The following is a 27,888-nucleotide window of genomic DNA, read 5'->3' on the forward strand; positions in this document are numbered from 1 at the left end:
CACATATTCCAAACCTGACCAAACGTGCCCTATGCTCCATGAAAAACCATAACCATGACTCAATCAGTTCACATCTATTCCAGGGCTCCTCTCATGACTTAAACCCTCTTAAAACCTTCTAGAGTTCATTCTAAAGAGCCCTAAATATAGCAGATGTCCTCTACCCCTTGAACCCTACAAAAACGTGACCACTAAGGCTCACAAAACCCTAGCTGCTCCCTAGTTCCATACCAGCCTGAACCAATCAACTCAGGACCATGTTAGCATCCATAAACACTTCTTATAGCCTCTGGAGTAGCCTCCCTCATGACCGAGCCTACCTATCTCCCCAAGCCATGAAACCATAGTGCCTAATGTAATCATTGTGCAACCAAGAGTCCAGCCGAGCTAGGACTCTTCCTATCCCTTCGTCACGGCCCACACCGAGCCCCTGACCAGCCCTGGTGCACCACCCCTCCTAGCCGAGCCCTAAGACTCAAGCAAAACCCACAAAACCCTAGGTTCTACTCTTCACCATGCAAGGCTCCTTCCATGCTCGTCCAACCCTCATTTGTCCCTTAAACGACACTTTTCCTAGCTCTTTAACGTCTTATATTGGCAATATGTCTCTTAGAATTCATAACATGTTCAAGTACGTATAAAAATTAGCAAACATTGAAAATAATCATCGAAACGTTAATCGATTTGTATTAAATATTTTTCATGCTAAAATACATAAAACATACATAATATTATTTGAATTGTGCAAAAGAAAGGTTTAGTAGCGTGACTTTGTGTTTAAAACGCTTGAATATTCGATTGTTTGTTTGGTTTGTGAAGAGGAACAAACAAGTGACGAAAAATTCTTGAACTTTTGTTCTCCATATTTTTGAAAATTGTGTGTGTGTGGTGCGTGGATTTTTCGGCTGCTTTGGAGTTCAAGAGCCCTAGGTTTCTTTATTTATTATTTTCGAAATTTAGTTGTTTAATGGGTTAGGGTTTTGAGCTTTTTGTCTAGGAATAATTAGGGCGCACTAATCTTAGATAAATTAAGCTCATTAAGACCTATTTAATTATAAAATAAAAGTTTACAAAATTAGTTTTCAAAAATAAAATTTTTGTGTTGGGTGCAATAATTGTCCTTGCTTGGTAGACCGATCGAACCATAGTGCTTGAGCTGTTGTGCGGTTTAAAAGATTTGAGTTGCACCATTACTACTAGCTATAGCTTTTGGTAAAGCGGCAAGCGCTCGATCCAACAGTTGGTATCAGAGCCAAGTTCACGGGTTCGATTCTCATTGATTGCAAGGAATGCAATTATTGGAGGGAGATTGTTAGGTGCAATAATTGTCCTTGCTTGGTAGATCGATCGAACCGTAGTGCTTGAGCTGTTGTGCGGTTTAAAAGATTTGAGTTGCACTATTACTACTAGCTATAGCATTTGGTAAAGCGACAAGCGTTCGATCCTATATTTTGGGCCTGTAAAAGTCCTTCATTTGATCAAAACCGGATTCTCGGATAAAATCGAGATCGCCTCGTAAAATAATTTGAACTCCAGAATTTTTAGAAAATTTTAATCATATTATTAAGCCTCAAAAATATTTATCGAAAATTATTTTATCTTGGTCGTCCCCGGTCTCATTTCCCCAGCCTATTATCGAATATTCGGATATAATGTTCAGTTTTTCATGAAATCATGTAATTAGTCCTTCAACCATATACTATGTATCATTTAAGCATTTAAAATCAATTAGATAAAATAGATAAGCAATTTAAATCATTTGCATGCATGCGGTTTATGTGTACTGATTTTCGGGCGTGACATAGATTGTGCTCCTTAATTCTAATTTAAGCTACAAATTGGCGAGCACATATTACTTCTGACACACTAATCAATCATCGCTGAAGAACTATGTGGAGAAGGCTCGCTGCAGCTCCAAACTCTCACCCAATACTTTTCGCTCTCAAATCCGCTCGATTCGTCCTTGGATCTTCCGCAGGCCTGGAGAATCCCTGCCGTTTATTCCCCCATATTCTCACGCCATTTAAGCACCATTTCTAGGTATATGATGTTAGAGCAAGTGTCCAGTGAGCCAATTTGTAGCTTGAGGTTTATTGACTCTTATGTAAAATATAATCTTTATTTTAATAACATTTTATGATTTTATTATAAGATTTATTTTATCTGTATACACATGCAAGCTGCATAGATAAAGTCATTGAATATATTAAATGTACCATGACGACCACCTATCAATGGAAGATCGTGAAACTCATTAGGAAGTGTATCATATATTCTAAACAGGTCCCTAGTCGAATCAGTCACCTAAAATAAGGATAAAGATCACTTGAACTTGAAACTAGCATCTGTAATGTAAACGTTAGGTTTCTTTGGTAAGGGGCTGGAGATGTCCTTTTATACAGATTGGTGATCATATGATTGTTCACTAAACAACCCTCTCTTGGAATATCCAAATGATTATTATTTATCGAGTTGAATAATCGGCGGTTATGGTTGTACATCATTAGTCTTTTGACTCAAGACAACGTTGAAGCTCTACGTACTAGCATGTACTTTTATTCGTTTCTCAACTCTATTGAGAGTCATCAGGTAGTAAAGGTTGATTGTAGTTTCGAAATATGTAAAAGTCAATACATTGTAGTCGTGGATTCACTATTTTCATATGGGTGAAAATATCATATATGATCTGATTAGTTAATAGTACAATGAATCTCTGGTCAGATTAAGACGTGTGCATTTTGAAAAGGTGTTTCATTAGTTGCTTATAATACATCATTATTATTACTAAAGATATATTACATCGTTGTCGAATTTATTTGTAACTCTCGATATACCAATGGTTCCAGATTCGATAGGAATATATAAGTTGAAGGAAACATATTGTACACTAATCATAACTTAAAGTTCTTGCAGGAACTATCAGTAATACCTAGGATATCATGGGGTGATGCTACTAGACACTCTTACCATGATCTATTGGGTGCAATTAGACTTGAGTTCTGACATTCTCGATCTAGCTTATCCTAATTAGCTTCATTCTATTGAGTGCAATTAGACTTGAGTTCTGACATTCTCAATCTACGGGCTTGATGAATAGAATGAAGCTAATTAGGATAAGCCCGAATAAGAATAAATTTTATTTAAATCACATGAAGTTGTGAACCCACGGCTTGTTGTATCCTTGAACCATTGAAGGTCACACAAGTTTTGGACTTTTTGTTCCCGTTGAGATAGTCAATTTCAATGTATTGAATTTAGAGATTGTAGTTTGATGGAGATCAAGCAGATCTCTTATAAAGAAGTTTATAAGTTATAGGCTCGTAATAGCTGTATTTTTGTTATTATATTTCCGAAATTTTTGAAAATTATGCCAGATTTTAGAGCCCTAAATATAGTGTTCGACTTATAATTAAATTGTTGGAGATATAATTGTTATTGGGAGAAATAAATAATATATAGAGTTTTATTCCATAAAAACTCTATATATATATTTTTTATATCTTTTTAACATTAGGTTTTCTTTTAGTTAATGAGATTTCCCTTGAACCCAATTAACTATCTACACGTGAAAAACAAGAAAGAGACACAAAAAAATTAGATAGAATTCCACCATCTACACGTGAAAAGAAATAAAGAGGCGCATGATTTTCTCTAGGATTCTAGTACTTTTATTTTATTTATTTTTATTATTTTTATGGAGATTGTAAACCGAGCCATGCTTGGCTAAGATTTTATTTATGATTCAAGAGATAATTCAATTATTTGATTTTATCTGTGTGAGGTTTTGGACTTAATTTAATATTCTTGTTTGTTTCAAGTAATTTTTGATTTATATTTAATTGTATGAAAGTTGTATGTCGATTAATCTGACAATTTATTTTGAATATAATTTTCTACTGTTATTCATGAATTCAATTATTCGTAATTGTCATGAACGATTGGTACATGAGTAGCGATATATTAAGTGTGTTGTGCCATCATATAATAATTATTCTAAATAAAACATTGAAACTAGATTTATCAATTGTAACTATATCGCTTGTTAGATTTTAGGATTAACTGTTTTCACAAAGCGAAAATGTTATTTTATATTAATAAGGATAGTTATCATGCCAAATTAGTTATTGATAAGTTTTGATTGGATGGTAGGTTTAGTCAATTATAGGTAAAAACAAGGATTTTAGCAGCTATATATCTCTATAATTCTAAGGTTAATTGCTTGGAAATGCATGAGTAAATAAAATGTTAACCAATTAACAGTGATACAGTTGAATATTGGAACCCCCTTGAATCAGACTTTGATCATATTGTATTTTTCATTTAATTCTATTTACCTTGATTGATTAATTTCTAGTTTTAAATTTATTATTTCTCATAGCATACTAATTTTAATCTTATTAATCTATTTAGTTTTTACAAACCAACCCCCTCCCCCTCCCCCTCCCCCCATTTTTATTCTTGAAAAAAATAAATATATCGTTTCCTATGAATTCAACCCTACTCACAATTATAATCGTTACATTTGAAAGTAGGAATTTAAGTTTGGTGGCTCAACGACACAAACCAATAACTGGATTCCATTATTGGAATTATGAAGTTAGCTTAATTGTTAATTAAGTTATGATAGTGGAAGTGCCTATTTCAGTAAAGGAGTTCACAAAACTGTCAGCTGCCAAAATAGATATGTGGAAATTTTGATCTACGAAATTTTCATTTTTCATTATATGAACGAGATTTGTACCCTCGACACATCGACGATGTCTGATCGTCGACCAGGTTATAATGAGTTCACAATTATTTATTGAATAAATTTAGAGTTAACTAATTAAATAATAATATTATTAAAGATGACTACTAAGTGCAAAATTCACATGAAATATTGTAGAAGATATAAAAATTATCAAGTTGATAATGATTTAATTATGCATGATATTTTCAAAGAATAGAAAATATATACATAAAAAATTTTAAATAATGAAAACAAATTGTCCTGTTCGAAGTTGAACTCCTAATTTTATCAGAAATCAAAGCTTATTAGTATTTGATTAATGTTTATAAGAAATAAGACAAGTTTTACACACAAATTTTGGCAGTCATCTCTCTCCATCATAAGGAAAAATTTGGTCACCCCTATAATTTAACAAGAAATTTTCATCCACCACCCCTTCCACCGCAACACCACTAGATTTCTGAAATTCTAGCTATCCAATCTTGATGCAAAGTTCGTTTAGATATCTAGTGTGATCTAAGCTATGAATTATTTTTTCGATCGTGAACTTGATTGAGCGATCATATATGAGAGATCCATTTGTAGGGATTTACAAGAATGATTAACTATGTTAATCTTGTACTGATTTGATGTCCAGCGTTAAATACATAGAGATAAACAGATCTAAACACCTTATAAATGTTTTAAATCATACGACGCCCGAAGAACGTTTCGTAAGTCTAAACAAAAATTTTAAACTTACGCTGCCCCTTGTGTACGAGAAAATAGTACTCCAACAGTGATATCAGAGACATTTTTTCTTTATCACATGATTTTATTGTTAAATAGTGTTGAGTTAATTATTTATAACCGCATATGAATTTTTTTGGAAATCGCAGCCCACAAAAAACATTTTCAGGAACAAAAAAAATTATTTTGAATGTTGCTCAGACAGTTCTCGTTCAAAGAATAATTTTTTGATACTGGTTCATCTAAATGACTTGAATCCATGCAGTTGGAGATGGAATCCATGTATTCGAACCAATTATGATCCTTAGTAGATCCACCTAAGGGAATTTTTTTCATAGGAAGCAAATGGATTTACAAAAGAAAACTTAGGGTGGATGGAAGGAAATGACCTTCAAAGTAATATTGGTAGCAAAAATATATACTCAATGTAAAGTATTGACTATGAGAAAACATTTTCTCTAGTCACAATGTTCAAGTCCATTAGATTATTCATTGCCGTTGTAGATGGATGTGAAGACATCGTTCCTTAATGGTGACATTAAGGAAGAGATTTATATATCTCAACCTGAAAAATTCACACCAATAAGAAGTGAGCATAAAGTATGCAAACTTTAGATATCCATCTATAGACTCAACAAGAATCAAGGAGTTGGAACATCATATTTGGCAACATTATTACAGATTTTGATTTCGTTAAAAATCCCGAGGAACCATGTACATACAAGAAGGTTAGTTGGAGTGCAATGACCTTCCTAGTAATTTATGCTGAGGACATCGTATTATTTGGGAATGATGTAGGGATGTTATAGTAAACTAAAATATGGTTAGGTAATAAATTTTCCATGAAAGATATGGGTGAAACATCATATACATTAGGAATACACATCTATAGGGATAGATCCAAGAGAATGCTATGGCTCACTCCATCTACTTATATAGATACCACACTGAGAAGATTCTCTATGGAGGAGTTCGAGAGAGGATATCTTCTAATGTGTCTCATGGTGTTAATCTATCTAAGTCTATGAGCCTTATGACTGATGAAGAGATAGAAACTGTGACTTGCATTTCATATGCATATGCCATTGATAGTATTATATACGGTATGATATCTACTCGACTTGATATTGCATTTACACTTAATGTTTCAAACATTTATCAGTCGTATCTTGATACATTGCATTGGAAGGTCGTGAAGTATATTCTTAAGTGCTGAAGAAAAAATAAGAATTTGTTCATATTTTATGAGAGTGGAGAATAGAATTTGAAGGCTATACTTACTCCAGTTTCCAGATGTGGATGATTTGAAATCAACATATGGATTTGGGAGACAATACTGACTCCGAATACATAGTTGCATTAGCTGCATCGAAAGAGACTGTTTAGATGAGGAATTTCGTTCAAGATTTGGGTGTCATTCCTTAAGAAATTGATCAAGTCCTAGTCTATTGCGACAACATCGATGTTGTTGTGAGAGCAAAGGAACCGATATCTCATCAGCGATCCAAACATATACTGAGGAAGTTCTACATAATCTGGGAGATTGCTTGAACTTAAGACTAACATTTGTGATGTAAACATAATATTTCATTTGTAATGGCATGGAGATGTTCATTCATATAGATGAGTGATAATTTGACCATGTACTGAACAACCCTCATTCAGAATTTTCAAGTAGTTATCACTTATCGAGTAGAATAGTCTGCGGTTATGGTTGTATACAGTTCTTTGACCCGGGACAACGTAGAGGCTCTACGTACTAGCATACACTTTGATCTATTTACTGACTCTGTTGAGGGAAATCAAGTGATGATGTTGGGTGTAGTTTCGAAATACGTAGGATAAAATCCATTGTAGTCGGTGATTCACAGCTCGCCTATGGATGAAGATATCATATGTAATCTGATGAATTAATAGTGCAATGAATCTTTGACCAGAGTAAGACATGTGCATTTTGGAAAGTTGGTTCCTCAGTTGCACGTATCATGTCATTATTATTACTCAAAGATATATCACATCAATATCGAATTCATTTGAAAATCTTGACATAACAATGGTTGTCGATTCGATCGAGATATATGAGTTGAAAAGATCGTACTGTATTCTAACTATAACTTAATGTTCTTGCAAGCACTATCAGATATACCTAGGCGATCATGGGGCGATGTTATTAGACATTCTTACCATAACTGGATGAATGCAATCGGACTTGAGTTCTCACATTCTTGATCAAGAGGTTGATGAAAAATGAGGCTAATTAGGGTAAACCCGAATAAGAATAAATTTTGTTCTAAAGCACATGATGTTGTAAACCCACGGCTAGTTGTATATCTGAACTATTGAGGGTCACTCAAGTATTGGATTTTGTGTTCCCGTTGAGATAGTCAAGATCAAAGAGTTGAATTTGGTGGATGTAATTTATGGAGATCAAACATTATCGCTTATAAAAGAGCTTATAAGTTGATTCGATGTAATGGAAGATGTGAAAGTTTGCTTAAGAGTTATTTAAGTAGGAAAGTTGAACTACATGTTTTAATGAAGGAGCTCACAAAACTGACAGCTGCAAAAAATAGATCAGTGGAAAATTGTCTTTCAAAATTTTATGTTGATACATTGATATTGTCTAATCATTGATGAAGATTATAATAAGTTCACAATTATTTATTTTGTAAATTTTGAATTTACTTATTAAATAATAATATTAGTACTGGTGACTCACTAGTAGAAAAATCGATTTTTACTTCGCGTATTCAATGAAGTAATAAGGTAGTTAAGTGCCAAAGTATATGGACGTGAAGTAATAGATGTACCTTTTACTTCGCATAATAACCGAAGTTGTATGATTGAAAATACTGAAGTCTTTGGCCGGTTTTCGAAGGAAAACCGGTCCAGAATTGGACCGGTGCCGAAGTAAGAAGTGTGTTTTACTTCATCGATTATTATAAGTAATGAAGTAATATATTATATATAACTCCGTCTTAATTATTATTTAGCGAAGTAGTTTATAATATTTTACTTCACAATTTACATTGAGTGACGAAGTAATTCATCTGAAAGACTTCGTAGTTATGTATTTTGGTGAAGTAATAGTCACAAACAACTTCACAATTTATCCTATTTGTTGAAGTAAATATAATTTATAACTTCAGCATTTATCCTATTTGTTGAAGTGTTTTATATTATGTTACTTCACAATTTGCAAATAACAACGAAGTAATTTACCTGTTACAGTTCATTATTTTTTATTTTGATGAAGTAATTGTTAAAGAAAGACTTCGCAATATATGACTTAATACACTAATATAATTAAATTCATAAATTATCCATCTAAAAATGATGAATATCCACGAATCCACAATTACATATTCATCAATCCACAAATAACACAAAAATGTATCAACAAAACCAAAAGTATATCCAAAAATCCACAATGACAAACAAAATATTTATCCCAACATACACCATCCATTTAAGCACCTACATAGGAGTAAACAAATTCACTCCATTCACTTCTGACCTCGTCATATTGAGATTGGGTGTAATATTGGTTCTTGATGCATCCTGCAAACTGAAATTTGAAAAAGAAAATACATTAGATTCTCTTTTTTTTATCACTAATATAAAATATATCACAATGACAACAATTCATTTCAAGCAATTATCTCAACAATAAAACAGCAAAATCTGATCTCCACCCAAGGATCATTTTTGCACAAGATTTTATCAGAATGCTGTATAGACATAGTTAACATTGTAATTTGTAGACACATTTTCCAAATGTTTAGACTGTTTGTAAATATTTCTAAGATTCAAGCTGACGTGTTTAAGAGTATCTTGACAGTTCGCATCATAACTAGAAAAAAGCATCCCCTATAGACTGGGGATGATGAGTATGACCCAAAGTTTTCATCAGTGTGCCTCGCCTGAACCTAATTTTAGGCAAACGAGTTTTCTGTATCCACTAAAACATTTTCATAATAACATACGCGAAGGCATCAAACAGCAAACTTTTTTCTGCCAGGTATTTTACAAGAGTCCAGAGCTATGATTGTAACTGTAGTTTATGACCATGTTTATGCAAAAACAATCCAAATACTAAATAGCCTAGTGGTATTATAATGGTCGAATGTATGTTCAATATGTTTATTCGATGTTCTTCTTAAACCTTAAAAAACACATCCAAGCTGGTCAAAAGCAGCAAAGAAGCAATTGTAGATCGGGGAGAGGTTTATATTTAAGTTTTTTTTAAGACCGTGAATATTGACCGGTGGAATCAGTCATCGAGATAATTTTCCTACTCAGACAATCATTACAAAGTATATTTGGATTAGAAACAAATTTCATCCTCAGTTACTTAAATAGCAATTATTGATATTGCAAGGTCCAAGTACACTATACCACCAAATCCACACAATGAAAAACAATGGCATATCATATTATTTGGTATAACTCTTCACAGTAAGCTCTGGAAAATTTGAATGATATATCATTCGATAACTTTTACACTGCAGTGAAAGCAAAAATCGAGATACTTATGCTAAACTCTGCATTTTCACAACACTGTATCTTAAGTATAGTCTCTTTTCCCTCCTAAATCTTAAAAATTACTATATATCGTGTGCTCAATGTCTCAACACAATTTCTATGAGATTAAATCAGAAAATGATAAGTTTCAAGTCTCATGAGAAAAGTACCTGATATGCAGGGCCAAATGCAATTCCAGTCATTTTGAGTAGTGCACTCATGTAAGACTAGAGATTTCAACCAGGAATCGAGGTTGCTAAAGGCATACGCAAACGCCGTTTAACATAAAAAGATCTGAGTTATAATCCAGATTTCCCAGCTAGAATTATAAAAAATGCAAACTTTTCGTGCAATAGCGTACAATTAGAATATAATATTGAATAGCACGAGGAATATAATAAGTATACAAAGAAATATTTTGAGACTGTAAAGAGCCACATACATATTAATACATACTTTAACCAATCGAAAAAAATAAGGTGAGAAGCAGCCATAACCAAAAGGTCCAAAAGCAAAATCTGCCAAGCCATCCTCAAAACCAAGCAAAACCCATATCCTCGGCCATAATATTATTCAGACCGAATGCTCAACTCCCCTTCGTAAAAAAAATCCCTTGGCTCAGGAATATCAACAAACATAACCGATGCACAGAATATATAAAAACAACTATACCTTTAGATATAGCTGATTGGATTTCGGCGCATTTCCGAACAATATCATGCTCATTGGAGCCTTCTTCCTCCTCTATGAGAGATTCGCTGAACCCATTCTTGCCGTCGCCGGAGCTAGATTTATCAGCTGAAAGCTTCACCTTCGAAACCAGCAGCCATTGGAAGAGGGCGAAGACGATTCCCACGACCGCGCAGAGGGGATGATGATTTCAGTGGCGAGATCCGGAAGCAGCGTCGACTCACCCATCTCTTCTTCGCGTGCAGAGGGATTCGCGTGGGAACAGATATGGGGGGCACATCATCCGCCATTTGATAAGTTTTCGATTCTCCACCGGCTGACGAATAGTGCACATCATCCGCCATTTGAGTAAACAGGGAGGAGCAAAAACCATAGACGGCGAATGGAGAGGAATAGATAGTGATTAGTGTGTGGACATATTTTAAATTAAACTTATCGGTTCATTTTTTTACTTCGGTGTGAACTTATTTTCCTTATTTTTTACTTCATCAACATTGATATGTCGAAGTAAAATATAATAAAAAAATACAGTGAAATCCGTGTTTTTAAACATCCGAAGTAAAATATATTATTTTACTTCGCTTGTGTTATTGCTGAAGTTATTGGTAATGTATTACTTCATAATTTATTATTGCCGAAGTAACGTCTGCCGAAGTAAAATCCGATTTTTCTACTAGTGACTACTAGGTGCAAATATATATAAATATTTTATTATCAAAATTTGATAATAATATTATGCATTTTATTTTCAAGAACAGAAAATATATACCTGAGAGATTTTAAATAAAAGAATTACAGTATTCTGATTCAAGTTGGATTCCTGATTGAATCAGGATTTAAAACTTATAATATTTTATCAATGGTTATATGAAATAATATAACATTTTCACACTACCAAAATTTTATCTCATCTCATCCCTCACAAGAAATTTCGGTCATCCCATATTTTGGAGAAAAAAATTTCGGCCACCACTCTTCCACCTCGCCACCGTTGCTGCCGTCGGATTTCTGAAATTTCGACGATTTAATCTCAACACAAACTTCGTTTAGATCTCTAGTATGTTCAATACGAGGAACTAACTGATCCTGGACTTTATTAGGAGATTGAATAAAGTTCCTAGGGAAATACATGGACTATTTTTGCTTAAAATCCTGAATAGTTTGATATCATGTGTTTAAAACATACATGTAAATAATCTAATTATTTTATGAATGGTTTAAATCATACGACTTCCATGAACATTTTGAACATTAAAACAAAATTTTAAAATTTATATTGTATATTGAATGCGAGAAAACAGTACACCAACTGTAATACCCCATAATTAGGTATATATTTAATTATTATATATTACTAATAATTTTTATAAATAAAATAAAATGAAATAACTAATATATTATGTATACACATTCATACATGCATACATACCTACATACCATCATCATAGTTGTTTAACCAACACACCACCTCTCTTATTGCCCAACCGGTGATCAAGATTTGTTCATCATAGATTGGAGATAAGGCTTGATCATTGCCTATAAAATGCACCCTTCACCTCAAGAATTTCAAGAGTTCTCAGCCTGAATTTTTGAGTTTAAGGAGTGGATCTAGTATAAGGTGGAGTGGTGAGAATTTATAGCTCAAAAAGTAGAGAAAAGGAGCCAAAAATATCTTTATATACCCAAAACCCTTCCAAATATTCTATAAAAATTCCACAACATTCTCAACTTACCAAGAAATATACCACAAAAGGAGGTGTCGAAAAATCATCATCCGATTTTTCGTTAAAATTCATAAATTGCTACTGTCCGGAAAGAGAATAGTGCCGGAAAACTTACTTTTCAGGTACTGTTTTCACTCCCAATTTCCGTACCTTTTATGACCGTATTTCACCTTAGTTTAAACACAAAAGTTGTTCATTGTATGTCATAATTCTCATTCATGTCTTTGGTTTCCCGGAATCGGCCTCGGAAATAGTGTTTTTCGGCATCCGAAGTCGGGGTGTGAGTTTTACTAGTTTTTTCTTTTCTGGCACGTTTCGACTGGGAATTGTAGAAAACCTATAACATAAGAGTTGTAGGAAATCGTATTTTACGTTTGCTGGAAAAAGAGTGGCCGCGCGTGGTGGCTGGAAGCCGGCCACGCGCCGGCAGACCGGCGAAAAATGAAAAAAAAAAATTCGAAGCATGCTCTGTATGATTCCAGGCTATTGTACAAGTTTTGTAAATTTTGGATGAGTATTGCATTTGCTGTGAATTTTTAAAGGGAAAATACTATGATTTTCGGATATGATATATTATCTATATGATCATATAAACCTTTGTATAAATGTTCATAGCTGATATAGGTGGATTTTACTTGTTTTTCATGTCATGTTTTGTTTCTTTGTGTTGCATTTATCTTTAAAGTGCATGCATTTTGTCACATTTTAGTTTATATTATGTTTTATTATTAATCATGTGCCTCGGTGTGAAAATTGCAGGAGATTCGTGCAAAAATGAGAAAAAAAGAGAATTTTTGGCAGAAGGTGTCGCGCTAGGGCGGTGAAACTTGACCGCCCTAGCGCGAGTGCAGCAACAAAACGAGTGCCAAGCAGAAGGTGTCGGCGCTAGGGCGGTGAAACTTGATCGCCCCAGCGCGTGAGACTGAAGAAAAAAATAACAGAAGACCTCGCGCTAGGGCGGTGAAACTTGACCGCCCCAGCGCGAGAGGTTGCAAAGCACACAGCAGGGCAGAAGACAGCGCGCTAGGGCGGTGAAACTTGGAGAGCACTTTGCGCCTGAAGTTGAAGATTTGAAGATTTTCGGGCGTCGTCTTTGCGATTTTCGTCACGCCTAGTATTTCTGATTTAGTTTCTCTTCTTTAAACTTTGTTTTGTTTAGTTTTAACATGAATTCGAGTAGCTAAACTTTTATTATTTGTTGGGATTTAAGGGGATCCTACCCCAAACTTTGATATAATTAATTTACATCTCGATTTCTGATTTGTTCTTGATTATACTATTGTTTTATCGTGTTGTTAAAGCGTAGCTAACTCTAACAACGTTTTTATATTGCGAGTGAGTTCGAGAGAATAACTTGTGATAGGAACGAGTAGTATAATCCGTGGATCTACAATTTGCATAGATATATGAAATTGGATACGCGACGATAGTCATAGTCCTAAGGGTCGAAAACTAGGGGATTTCATAGATCGAAATGCGATTCACTCTTGATAAATAATTAAAGACATTTAATTACTTCATTGAGTAGAATTAGTTTGACATAGCTCGAGAGAGTGTGTTTAATTGAATAGGAAATCCTGTCGGAAGAATATGATCATTATCGAACGAATTAATTAATTGACGAGGAGTAGGTGAACCGAAATTCCAACAAATCCACATCTCATTGAATTTTACTCAACCGTTTTAGATGTTAATTCTCATTATTTACTTATTGAATCATTTTATTTGCATGTTTAATTAGGTACAGTAGTAATAATCAACCAATCAATTTTCATTGCTAAATGTTCAATAACTGAAATAACAATTGTTAAATACAGTCTTCAGTGGAACGCTACTCGTACTCACGTACACTATACTATAACTTGACATCGTGCACTTGCGATTAATTTTGAGCATACAAAATCATATCTTTTATTGAGGATTCCATAGTGCAAGTTTTGCTCGATCAAGTTTTTGGCGCCGTTGCCGGGGACTGTTAATCTACAATTTTATTTTTAGTTATTTTCTTTAGCATTATTTTATTTCTCTTGAGCTACACTCCATATTTTATTCCAGATATCTTGTCTAGTGCATGCCAAAGTCACTTGACGTGGAGCTTGAGTTTGATCCTGAAATTGAAAGAACTTTCCGCAGGCGAAGACAACAACAGAGACTTAAAGAACTAATGGAGAGACACGAGCAAGAACGTGAGGAGGAACAGCGTGAAGATAGACGAGTTGAGATGCCACGCCGCATACCGATGCTAGAGTATGCCCAACCTTCTTTGGAGGGTGCACGCCCTAGCATTGTGAGGCCTATCGTGCGGGCAAATCACTTTGAAATCAAGCCAGCTATAATCCAGATGATTCAGAACACAGTCCAATTTGGAGGAACTGCAGTAGATGACCCAAACACGCACATCGCGGATTTTCTTGAAATTTGCGATACTTTTAAATTCAATGGAGTTTCTGATGATGCTGTTAGGTTGCGTTTGTTTCCTTTCTCTTTACGTGATAAAGCTAAAGCATGGTTAAATTGTTTGCTTGTAGGTTCGATCACTACATGGGAAGACATAGCGAAAACATTTCTCATTAAATACTTTCCTCCATCAAAGACCATGAAGTTGCGGGCAGACATTACAACATTTGCTCAACTCGATCAGGAGTCTTTATATGAGGCATGGGAACGCTTCAAGGATCTACTACGAAGATGCCCATATCACGAATTACCACTTGGGTTAGTCGTTCAACATTTTATTATGGTTTGCTTACTCCTAACCGTACTATGATAGATGCTGCTGCTTGTGGAAACTTATTGAGAAAAACTGCGAAAGAAGGATATGAGTTGTTGGAGGAGATGGTTGCTAGCAGTTATCATCCTCAATCTGACAGGAACAACCAGCGGAGAAGTGCAGGAGTTCACCAGGTAACTGACCTTTCTGCTATTACTGCACAACTTGATGTTTTGAACAGGAAACGAGACAGCTTGAATGTGGGTGGCACGGCTATGCGTCTTCAAGAGATATTCTGTGAAAAGTGTGGAGGGGAACACTATGTGAAGGACTGTCAAGATGACAATCCATTTTATGTGCAAAATGAGGCACCGGTGAATCAAGTGGGAGTCCACAACCGTCCAAGGATTGATCCATATTCAAACACATATAACCCTGGATGGAGGCAACATCCCAACTTCTCATGGGGTGGTCAAAACAGTCAGAATCGACCGCAAGGAGGACAACCATATGGGAAACAACCTATGTACAGATCTGATCCTCCTAGAGAAGAGAAGTCCAATTTGGAGCAGATGATGTCTAAGTTCATCTCATCCACCGAGACTAGACTACAGAATCAGGATGCATCGATAAAAGGGCTCGAGAATCAAATTGGGAAGTTGGCCAAGATGATAGCAAGTAGATAGCCGGGCACCTTGCCAAGTAACACAGAGACAAATCCAAAAGAGCAAGTGAAGGCCATCGAGTTGAAGAGTGGGAAAGTTTTAGAGTCAAGAGAAAACTCAAAAATTGGATGAACAGACTGAGACATCTAAAGGTAAGTCTTCTAACACTGCACCAGCACCCACTGCACAATCAAAAATTGTTATTCCTCCACCTTTCCCTTCAGCATTGAAAAAAGCAAAACTAGATGCACAATTCGGTAAGTTTCTTGAGGTATTTAAAAAATTGCATATCAATATTCCTTTCGCTGATGCTTTGATGCAAATGCCTAGTTATGCTAAATTTTTAAAAGATAGCTTAGCTAATAAGAGGAAATTGGAGGATCACATGACGATAAAATTGACTGAGAGTTGCTCTTCATTGGTACAAAATCAGATCCTACCAAAGCTAAAGGATCCAGGGAGTTTTTCTATCCCTTGCATGATTGGTGATGTTATTTTTTCTAAAGCTTTATGTGATCTTGGTGCGAGCATTAATCTTATGCCTTTATCTGTATTCAGGAAACTTGGATTGGGCGAGCCTAAACCGACACAGACGTCCTTGCAAATAGCTGACGGATCTGTGAAACTTCCACGAGGAGTCAAAGAAGATGTGTTGGTGAAAGTGGGAAAGTTTACATTTCCTACAGATTTTGTGGTGCTTGACATGGAAGAGGATAGGGAGATGCCTTCGATTTTAGGGAGACCGTTCCTTGCAACTGGCAAGGCCGTGATTGAAGTGCAAGAAGGGAAGTTGAGATTGAGAGTGGGGGAAGGAAGAAATCACTTTTAATGTTTTTAACGCTCTTAAGCACCCACTGCACACTAATGATTGTTTTATGGTTGATTCATCGGATTCACTTGTGTGTCAATTTGTGCAGAATGCTATGAAGGACCCATTGGAAGCCAAGCTCACAATGGGATTGAAGGAAGATGAACTTGATGAAGAAAAATCTACAAGAGTGGCGGACTGTAATGCCAACCATCAATGGAAGCCAGAAGGGGTGAAATTGGAGGACATGGGGGATCGAAGAGATTGGACCACTCAGAAGTCAGGCATTGAGGAACCGCCAACACATGAGCTAAAACAACGGCCTCCACACCTGAAGTACGTGTACTTAGAGCGTACAAAGCTAGCACCTGACAAGTGCATCACGCCGAGAGAATTTAAAGAAGGCAAAGCGGTGCTCATGCACAACTCCAAGTTGCGCTTATTTCCTGGCAAAGCGCAAGTCAAGATGGACGAGCCCTTACAAGATCACCAAAGTATTCCCCTCGGGAGTATTAACTTTGTGAGATGGGAAAAATGAGCCGTTCACAGTCCATGCTCAACGACTGAAGCATTATTTGGGTGGTGCAGTGGAGCCGCAACTTGGAATCACCCGGTTCCAAGACAATCCGAACTGAAACTGACCGAAAGTCCAGCTCTCGACTATAAATTGAGAACTACCTCTCGTTCCCTTTTCTTGAGTTTATTTCAATTTTTAGTTTGTGCTCTTATTATGTTATTTTATATAAAAAAAATTTAAAAAACAAACAGAGGCTATAGCGCTAGGGCGGTCAAACTTGACCGCCCCAGCGAACTCCCATGGCACGTTGGGGACAGAGGGTCGCGCGCTAGGGCGGCCAAACTTTGCCGCCCCAGCGCCAACCCTTTTGATTTTCACCCGTACGCTTCGCGCTAGGGCGGCAAAACTTGACCGCCCCAGCGCGCCACGTTATTTAAACGCGACCTCCCCTTTCCCTTTTCATTCTGCACGCCCCAATTTCACCTCCCACACTGAACACTCTAAAGAAATCGCCCCTCACCTTCAAATTTCTCCTTGAATTGCAGATTCTCGGGTTCTTACACTCCCAGAGCACTCAATCAGTTGGTGACTCCATTCTTCACTCACATTCGGGACAACCACGCGGATTAACTTGGCAACCCTCCACACACACACATTCATTCATGGCCCCAAAGAAATCCAAGATAACACACGCCTCTTCCTCATTATCATCTGGTATTCGAGATAAATTTATCACCGAGGAAGCCCGACAGAGATATGAACATGCCAAAGTTCATAGGCGCCCCATTCCAGAGCGGGGGTTTGAATTATCTTCGGGGTCATTAGGTTTGATGCGTGCTATTGCGAACCGGGGATGGGAATCTTTTTGTGCGCCACCTAAGGCCACGGTGGTTCCGTTTGTGCGAGAATTCTATGCCAACGTCCGCCGAGAGAACTGATGGAGCGGCTATGGTACGGGGTAAGCTAGTTTCTTTCGACTCAACCACGTTAAATGCATTATTAGCTACCCCTGTAGTTGATGAGTCTGATTTAGAGGCGCTAATCGCCAATCCGAATTTCGAAGTCATTTTGCAATCTATATGTTACCCGGGGGCTAGGTGGAAGACTCCGAGTTGCTTTCTGGAAAAATATTGTTGTTCAAACCCGCAATGTGGTATGCATTCCTATCAAAACGATTGATGCCAGTGTCACATACCAGTGACGTTCAGAAGGACCGCGCCATCATGGTGTACGCATTAGTAGAGAGGATTCCCATTAATGTGGGCCGGGTGATCTTTTTGCAGATCCAGCAGTCCATACACAGCTCGAGCATCGCCCTATTCTTTCCTACTATTATTACAGAGCTGTGTGTGCGAGCCGGGGTAGTCGTTAATGTGGAAGACGAATGGCTACAACCGATGAGGACCCATTGAAACCTCGTGGGTGAAGACAAAGAGAGGAAAGCGTGCTATTGACTTCCCAGAGGTACCTGAGGAGGAGGCGGCCGCCAACCACCCACCACTGCCCCCACAGCCCCGCCCCCGGTCCATTATTGATAGAGTGGACGAGTTGTGTGCCTTTGCCGTCCATCAAGATCAGTATAACACTGTCCATAGCGCACACATGACATCGATGACATCGATGGAGTCTCTGGTACGTGGGATGGCATTGCACATGGGCCTTGACACCGTAGCTTACCCGCCACCACCGGCATACCCACCCCCTTTCCCCTTCCAGTATGCTTATCCTCAGGCCGAAGATGGGGAGCATGGAGTTGCACCACCCGATGACGAGGAGGAGGATCAGTGAGAGGAGAGTCACTTCTATCCCTTCTTTTATTTACTGCATTTCTTTCCATTCATTTTATTTATTTCTTTTACTATTACATGCTTAAGGTATATTGTGTCCATTTTGTTGTGCCCCATCTGTCTCCGTTCTATCGTCTATTGCATTGGGGACAATGCTCGACTTTAGTATTGGGGGAGGATGGGTGTTGTGTCGTCTTTGTCGTGTTGGTGCTTTGGTCGTATTGTTCGTTGGCATGTAGTCTTAGTTGTTTTGCATATGTTCGTGTGTCAGCCGACAGTAGTTTGGAGTAGTACATTGTTAGCCAAGGATGATTAGGAAGTGATGAGACATGCCCTTTCTGTCGTGTATTCGCACACCTTTAGCACATACTATGGTAAAGACATACATTTTTATTTAAAACATTGAACTCTCTTTGCACAAATGTTAGAACTAGAAGCGTACATGATAAGATGGTGAAAATTTAAAAACTAAAGTGGGGAAGGAAGATGTTTGAAGGTGTAATTGAAGTTGACGATATTCTCTTGAATCGAGGTATCTGTCAGCATCGAAAAAAAAAAGGAAGAAAAAGAAAAAGATGGAGATGTAAGGTGTGGAGGAGCCGAATAAAGGAATGAAATCCTATTCCTGGCTAAAGTTGGAGATGTAAGGTGTTGAGGAGCCGAATAAAGGAATGAAATCTTATTCCTAGCTAAAAATGCAAAACACATGGAGTTGAATCTGAAATGAAAAGTTCTAATATAGTCCTTTCATTACTGTATTCTTATTTTGAAAAAAAAAATTGCTGATGGATACTGAGTGCAAAGGAATAAAGGAGGGTGATATTTATACTAACAGGCTGATTTAAATCTCTGACAATGGTTGAGAATGGATTCCTCTATCAGTTGTGATGCTAGAACTAACAACACACACACACACGTTCAGGCTTTATTTGAAACGATGTCTAGACCAAGGGAAGTGCGAAGAATTGTGCTTTTATGTTGATTGACAAGTGGATATGTTGAGTTTCGCTGAGGCTAGTTGATAACTATGAATTCACTGTCGAGCTAATTTATGTCATGTTCCATTCTGTCTTCTCACCTGTTTTGCTCGAGGGCGAGAAAAAGGTTAGTATTGGGGGGTTGATATAGGTGGATTTTACTTGTTTTTCATGTCATGTTTTGTTTCGTTGTGTTGTATTTATCTTTAAAGTGCATGCATTTTGTCACATTTTAGTTTATATTATGTTTTATTATTAATCATGTGCCTCGGTGTGAAAATTGCAGGAGATTCGTGCAAAAATGAGAAAAAAAGAGAATTTTTGGCAGAAGGTGTCGCGCTAGGGCGGTGAAACTTGACCGCCCCAGCGCGAGTACAGCAACAAAACGAGTGCCAAGCAGAAGGTGTCGGCGCTAGGGCGGTGAAACTTGATCGCCCCAGCGCGTGAGACTGAAGAAAAAAATAACAGAAGATCTCGCGCTAGGGCGGTGAAACTTGACCGCCCCAGCGCGAGAGGTTGCGAAGCACACAGCAGGGCAGAAGACCGCGCGCTAGGGCGGTGAAACTTGACCGCCCCATCGCGACTCAACATGGAAACATTCCTATTTTATCTTTTCTTCAATTTGGAAGGTAGTGGGGGCTGAAAAAGAAAAGAGAGGCACGAAATTAGATCATCATTCAGACTTGATTGAGAGCCGCCACAAGCCTTGGAGAGCACTTTGCGCCTGAAGTTGAAGATTTGAATATTTTCGGGCGTCGTCTTTGCGATTTTCCTCACGCCTAGTATTTCTGATTTAGTTTCTCTTCTTTAAACTTTGTTTTGTTTAGTTTTAACATGAATTCGAGTAGCTATAAAGTTTTATAATTTTTTTGACTCACAAGTTATTTATTATGATTTTTGTGAGTTATATATTAAATGTTATATATATCGATTAATGATAAAATAATTTCAAATATTACCTATGTTGAATTTTTTTCATTTAATATTATTATAAGAGTTGTTACAGGAAATATTGTAATTTTTGGAGTCAAATATTAATTATTGTAAATTTTAAAGATAGTTTTGACTATTAGAAATTAATTTTTACAAAGAAATATTAAATAAATAAAATAAATTTTTTATGAACTTTTAGTCAATAAATAAATTTTATAAAGTTATATTTTTTATTTTGGTAAAAATTTAGGGATAATCTATATCAAAAAAATGTTTACTATACTAATGATAATCACATTGGTCAATAGGATTGACTTGAACTTGGAACTCTCACTCTCATCTATAGCAAATCTCAAGGTGAGGAAATTCTTTATCGTTCTTCTTATATAGCCTTTGGCATTTGGCTTGGAAATTATTATATGATATATTATATTCTTTAACGATATTCACTACGGATTATTGATTTCTTATGCCTGTGCATAAATTTTGTATCTTTGAATCACGTTGATGCATATGAAATATGCCCCATCCTGAATGTCCTTTTCTATCTTACTCACTCCTTATTCATGCCGGTACTACCTTTCCGAAATGAGTGAATGCTTCAATGTAACATTCTCATTGTAATATCATCATACTAGATGTGATTCTTATCAAGCTTCCACTGAATGAAGTTTTGGTTAATCATCAAATAAATGAATGAATGACTGAATGATAAGGTGATTGACCAAAACAGAGACCTGGACAACAGACTTTGGTCTGGAGATTGAGTCCATTGAACAACGTGACTTTGGTCCGGGTATATTAGTTCACTTGGCTCGTTATTCTTTACTTACCATTATTTTGGTGTACTCATATAACCGGATGTTGATCCTTTTGTCTATTGTATCATTCTTTCAAATTTGAGTATCATATTTATCTTTATTGAATTCTCACTAAGTCCTTAAAGACTTAACTTCTCTATTTTTCTTTATCTATTGTAATTTATAGAGCCAGGTAACCAGGATTTGGATAAAGAAAGAAATGTCAATGTATGATCCGCCAGTTGTTGTCTGGAAAATTGCTGGAAGGCATAATAAGTCATTTAGTCTATGAGTCAGTTTGTCTGAAATGTTTACGTCATTGTCACTCCTACTGTCTATGTTAGTTTGGACATATAAAACTTTATCATAATTACTAGTACTTGTACGTTTCGCTTCCGTTAATAAAGTTCTTTAATAGTTCTTATTACTGCATGTGATACTTCTAAAGAGACAGAATTCTCTTATGAGGTATTATTAGGGAATGTGGCATTCCTTGAGGTCTAGTTTCAAGACAGGGTGTCACAGAGGTGGTATCAGAGCCGCATCAGGCTAGGATAGGTTACCTAGAAATGATATAAAAAAAATTATTTTAATTCTTTTAATATATGCTAATCACTAATTATTGTTTCCATAAATTTATTAATTTATCACAGGATGTCCGGCTCTACCAGTAGCCAAGGAGGTCGTCTAGACACTATTTATGTCCGTACAGATTCCCCGACCTTGACTTTCACACCTGGAGATCGAGGTTTATCGTATTATCCTGACCATTTTACTCTTCAGATTGCTGAGGATCGCGATAGAGTGAGGGCCGCTAGGGCGACTGATTGAGTCCTTTTTGAAGAGGAGATTTATCGTTTAACTCGAGAGAATCAAGACATGAGGAACCAGTTAGCTATTTATAGATGGCACATTGATGCCATGGGGATTCCGGAGTATTATCCCACTCCCTTGGATGATGCACTGATGAGACAGATTCCACCCTATAGGGGTGGCATAGGTCGAGCGGTGTATGAGAGAGATAGGATGATCTTTAATCTGTCTGAGTTACACGTGTTTGTTGATCGAGAGGTGAGAGCTCTGCAGAGAGCAGAGTATTACTCTGAGATTCATTTTGATTATATTCTTACTCAGGTTCGTACTATGTTCGACTATGCTATTTATGGGTTAGAGCCAGTGTTAGAAAGTATTACCAGCCTTCGAGATGGAGCAGGACCTAGCAACATTCCTACCGAGCACCTAGCTGTTGATCCACCCGTCGTCCCACCAGTTGATCCACCAGTCATTCCATTTGTTGACCCACCAGTTGTTCCTCTTTATGATCCACCAGTTCTTCCACTTCAGGAGCCCGAGTTACTCCCATTATCACCAGCTTTAAAGGAGGATGGGTGGATGACAGACCCTGAGTACGAGTCTGACCCAGAGGAGTTTCCAGATGATCCGCCATTGATAGTGCAGCTAGGACAATTTTGGGGAGAGGACCCTTTACCTTTGCTTGGAGATATTGCTGATGATGTTATCATCAAGATATCAGATGATGAGGTTGCATCCGTCACCGAGTCAACCGTTACCACTGAGGAGTTGTTCTAGACTTTGATTATTAGTTGTATTGTTTTCATGAAAAAAAATTATCACCTTTTGTTTTTTTTTTTTTATCAAGTAGTGATATCTCGTATTAGTAGCTCTAATAAATTATTTGATGTGATAACTTTTCTGACTGGATGGTAAATTCTCTAGTAGTTATCGATTTTTCTCTATAAATGATGACTGGTTTTGTGATATGATAATTATATCATGGTATGTGTTATTGATTAGCTTAAACAGTTATTGCACAAATTCTTATTTATGAAAGAAAATTCCCGCTATAGCAACTTCATGGCATCTTCGATTGGAAGCAACCAAGCAAGGAGCCAAGAAGAGCAAAATCATTAGCGTAGAGAGGAGCGCATACCACAAGAAGAACCTAATCCTCGCCATATACTTGAACTGATGCAACAATTCTTTCAGTATTGCTAGAATCCACCAAGGAACCAGGATACGGGCGATCGGACCTTTGAACGTTTCCTTCGATTCAATCCTCAAAGGTTCCAAGGGACCCCAGATGCAACCCAAGCTGAGTCTTGGCTGACCAAGATCAAAAAGATATTTTCCGTTCATAACTTCTCTGATGAACAAAAAATAAATCTATCTACCTACCAATTCGAGGATGCTGCATACAATTGGTGGAGAGTCACAGATCATCAGTGGAACCGAAACAATACCGCCAGAACATGGGAGAACTTCACAAAAGAATTCGAAGGAAAATATATCACCCAAGTTGTACGAAACGCTCGAGAAATGGAGTTTATGGACCTGGTTCAAGGATCTATGACAGTAGCTCAGTACGAGGCTGAGTTTCACCGCTTAATCCACTATGCCCCTCAATTCATGGAAGACGAACCAAGGAAGACGAGAAAGTTCGTAGAAGGGTTAAAACTAGAGATCCGCTGGTCAACGCTATCCTCTGAAGTAACCAGTTATAATATCACAGTCAACCAGGCTCTACGAGTGGAATCAGAAATCAAAACACTCCTTAAGAGAGAAGAAGAAGAAAAAAGATCCCGTAACCCCAATTTCCCTAAAATAACAAAAAGAAGAGGAGATATGGAAACGAGATTCGGCATGGCAAGAAAGAAGGACCATCAAAACAAAATTTTCGAGAAGGAACTAACAAGCAAAGATGCGGATACTGTGGGTTATCTAATCACAATGAAGACAAATGCTGGAGAAGGAATGGGAAATGCTTGGTTTGTGGAAGTGATCAACACCGTATTCAAGAATGTCCACAAAAATCTCGGCCTTTACCAACTCCAACTGCTCAAAAACGGAAGATTCCAGCCAGAATTTTTGCACTCACAGGAAATGAAGACGATATCGATCCCACTGCTGTAGTTGAAGGTACAAATATTCTGCTTTCAAAAACTGGAAAAGTTTTATTTGATCCTGGAGCGACACACTCCTTTTTTTCTAGCACTTTTGTTCACCATCTAGAGACACCATCTGTAAATCTACCATATATCCTGGAAGTTAGTTCACCAATGAGAGATAAGTTACTTAGTGAAGTTCTTTACAAAGACTGTCCTCTAGAAATTGATGGGGAAACATATATGGCTGATTTAATTAAGCTCCCTATACAAGGTTACGATGTCATTTTAGGGATGGACTGGTTGTTTAGATACCAAGCGCAATTAGATTGTTATTCCAAAAAAGTAAAACTCTCAAATTTGGGAAACGCGAAATTTGGAAACCACAAGGAGGAGTCTTTTCCCGTAACGCCAAAAGTTGCCAAAGAAGCTCAGGCTATCATTAAAATAGGAGGGAAGGGATTTCTAGCTTATCTAATCAATAAGCCACATGATCAACTTAAGGTATCTGAAATCTCTGTTGTTCAAAACTTTCCCGAGGTTTTTCCAGAAGAAATAAATTCCTTACCTCCGCAAAGAGAGATTGAGTTCTCCATCGAGCTATCACCCGGAGCTATGCCCAAGTCCAAGACCCCATACCGAATGGCACCTGCAAAATTAAAAGAATTAAAGATCCAATTACAAGAGCTTGTTGACAGAAATTACATACAACCCAGCTCATCCCCTTGGGGAGCCCCGATGTTATTTGTGAAAAAGAAAGATGGCACCTTAAGACTATGCATCGATTATCGAGATCTAAATAATGTCACTATAAAGAACAAGTATCCACTACCGCGTATTGACGAACTGTTCGATGCACTTCAAGGATCCAAAGTTTATTCAAAGTTGGACCTAAGGCAAGGATACTACCAGCTGCGGATACGGCAAGAGGATATACCCAAGACTGCTTTTAACACTCGGTATGGTCACTACGAATTTTTAGTGATGCCGTTCGGATTGACAAATGCACCAGCTACTTTCATGGATTTGATGCATTGAGTCTTCCAACCCTATTTAGATAAATTCGTAGTCATTTTCATTGACGACATCCTTGTTTACTCAAAAAGCAAGGAAGATCATGCACATCATCTTAGGACAGTTCTCCAAACACTAAAGGAAAATCAATTGTATGCTAAACTCAGCAAATGTGAGTTCTGGTTGGATAAGGTGACATTCTTGGGCCACATAATTTCTGGGAATGGTCTTGAAGTAGATCCTACTAAGATAGATGCAATAATGCAGTGGAAGCAACCATGCAATGTAACTGAAGTTCGAAGCTTTCTTGGCCTAGCAGGATACTATCGAAGATTCATCCAAGACTTTGCAAAAATTTCAGCTCCACTAACCCAACTTACTCGCAAAGATAATATGTTCCAATGGAACCAAAGGTGTGAATAAAGCTTTCAGGTGCTAAAAAAGATGCTTACTAGCGCCCCAGTCTTAACCCTACCAGAAGGAACAGAAGGATTCACGGTTTACACTGATGCTTCCAAAGAAGGATTGGGCTGTGTATTGATGCAAAATGGGAAGGTCGTTGCCTATGCTTCAAGGAAGTTAAAGATTCATGAGAATAACTATCCGACTCATGATTTGGAGTTGGGTGCAATAGTATTTGCCCTAGCAAAATGGCGGCATTATTTATACGGTGCGACCTTTGACATTTATACTGACCACGAGAGTTTGAAGTATTTATTTACTCAAAAAGAGTTAAATATGAGGCAACGTCGGTGGATGGAATTCCTAGAAGATTATGATTGCTCTATACTATACAATCCAAGGAATGCCAACGTGGTGGCAGATGCTTTGATTAGAGCCAGTATAGCCCATCTTAGAGGAAGAGGAACTAACCAAGTCAAGTCAAAAAACTTGTTACACATACTTTCATGTGGTCATCTAGCAGGACTAAGAGTCGAACCAGAATTCAACTCCAGAATCAAGCAAAGTCAAGATATTGATCACGATGTAATTAAGCTAAAAGAGACCAAAAGAGGGCAAGATTCTGATTTCACCACCAACCCTTAGGGTATATTTTGCTATGGTAAACGGATTTTTGTACCTATCTCATTAAAAGAGGAAGTTTTGGAAGAAGCTCATAGATCTCGATTCACCAACCATCCTCGGAGGAGCCAAAATGTACCAAGACTTAAAACAAAACTTTTGGTGGAAAGGCATGAAACGAGATGTTGCAGATTTCGTATGGAAATGCCTTACATGTCAAATGGTGAAGGCAGAACATCAAATACCATCAAGGCTTTTACAACCGCTCCCCATTCCTGAGTGGAAATGGGATCATGTAACCATGGATTTTGTGTTATGGTTACCTCTTATGATAGGAGGCTTTGATAGTATCTGGGTTGTGGTGGACCGTTTAAAAAAATCCGCTCACTTCATTCCAGTAAGTAGTAAATATGGAGTGGAAAAACTAGCTGTTCTATACCAAAAAGAAATCATTTGTTTGCATGGGATACTCTCAACAATTGTTTCAGACCGAGATCCAAAATTTATATCCAAATTGTGGAAGAAGCTTCAGGAATGCGTTGGGACAAAGTTGAATTTCAACACATCATCACACCCTGAGACAGACAGACAATCTGAAAGAACTATCCAGACCTTGGAAGATATGCTCCGCACCTGTGTTTTAGATTTTGGAGAACGCTGGGGAAATCATCTAACCCTTATAGAATTTGCATATAATAATAGCTACCATGCTACAATTCAATTGGCTCCTTATAAAGCTTTATATGGAAGAAAATGTCGTTTCCCTCTGAACTGGGATCTTGAAGAATGGCGGTGCCCCAAAGATGGGAAAACTCGTTTCATAAAACCAGATATTATACAAGAGGCAATTGATAAATTACAATTCATCAAGCAAAGGATACAATCAGCCCTGTAGAACCCGTAAACCAGACTACGTATAAGTCATGCATAATTTCTAGCATTTAAAGTAAAATGATTTTTTTTATTATTATTGCATGAGTATTTAAATTCTTTCCTTTAAAGTTAATTATTTTATGCAGTAGTTTAATTGTTACCTTTTCAGTTAATTAAGTGAGGCCGGACTGGAGTTGGAGTTTTGAGATAAAATTTAATATTAAGAAAACATTCCCAGAATTTATTTTAGCTAACTAATAAGTTAATTTAAGTTAAAAGAATAGTTTAAGGAATTATTTAAGTAACTTGAGGTAAGTAAGAAATAAGTTCATTTAGGTTCCACAATTAATGTGTTAATTCACTAAATTATTTAAAGGATAGATAAAGCTCAAAAGTTTTAAAATACACTAACTAAGTAATATTTCCCATCCACTTAATAGCCTAATTTCGGCCACCCCATAGGTGATATAACATATCTTTGG

At 37.0% G+C, this 27,888-nt stretch overlaps 1 protein-coding gene, 1 long non-coding RNA gene and 1 other non-coding gene across 3 annotated transcripts; 1 reads left to right on the forward strand and 2 right to left on the reverse strand.

Moving 5' to 3' along the window:
• Positions 1–8,743: 8,743 nt before the first annotated feature.
• LOC142553812 (uncharacterized) lies at positions 8,744–10,401 on the reverse strand. Its single transcript, XR_012822007.1, has 2 exons — positions 10,153–10,401; positions 8,744–9,026 (listed from the first exon to the last, which is right to left on the reverse strand). It is a non-coding gene; the product is annotated as an uncharacterized LOC142553812 (long non-coding RNA).
• Positions 10,402–14,996: 4,595 nt separating this feature from the next.
• LOC142554877 (small nucleolar RNA R71) lies at positions 14,997–15,102 on the reverse strand. The gene has a single exon (XR_012822242.1). It is a non-coding gene; the product is annotated as a small nucleolar RNA R71 (small nucleolar RNA).
• Positions 15,103–23,930: 8,828 nt separating this feature from the next.
• On the forward strand, positions 23,931–25,534 carry LOC142554602 (uncharacterized). Its single transcript, XM_075665265.1, has 2 exons — positions 23,931–24,520; positions 24,604–25,534. Exons 1-2 carry the CDS (start codon positions 23,931–23,933, stop codon positions 25,532–25,534), a joined length of 1,521 nt encoding a protein of 506 aa, XP_075521380.1.
• Positions 25,535–27,888: the final 2,354 nt, after the last annotated feature.

This window comes from Primulina tabacum, chromosome 8 (assembly GCF_025594145.1).
Source record: "Primulina tabacum isolate GXHZ01 chromosome 8, ASM2559414v2, whole genome shotgun sequence".
Taxonomy (NCBI): domain Eukaryota; kingdom Viridiplantae; phylum Streptophyta; class Magnoliopsida; order Lamiales; family Gesneriaceae; genus Primulina; species Primulina tabacum.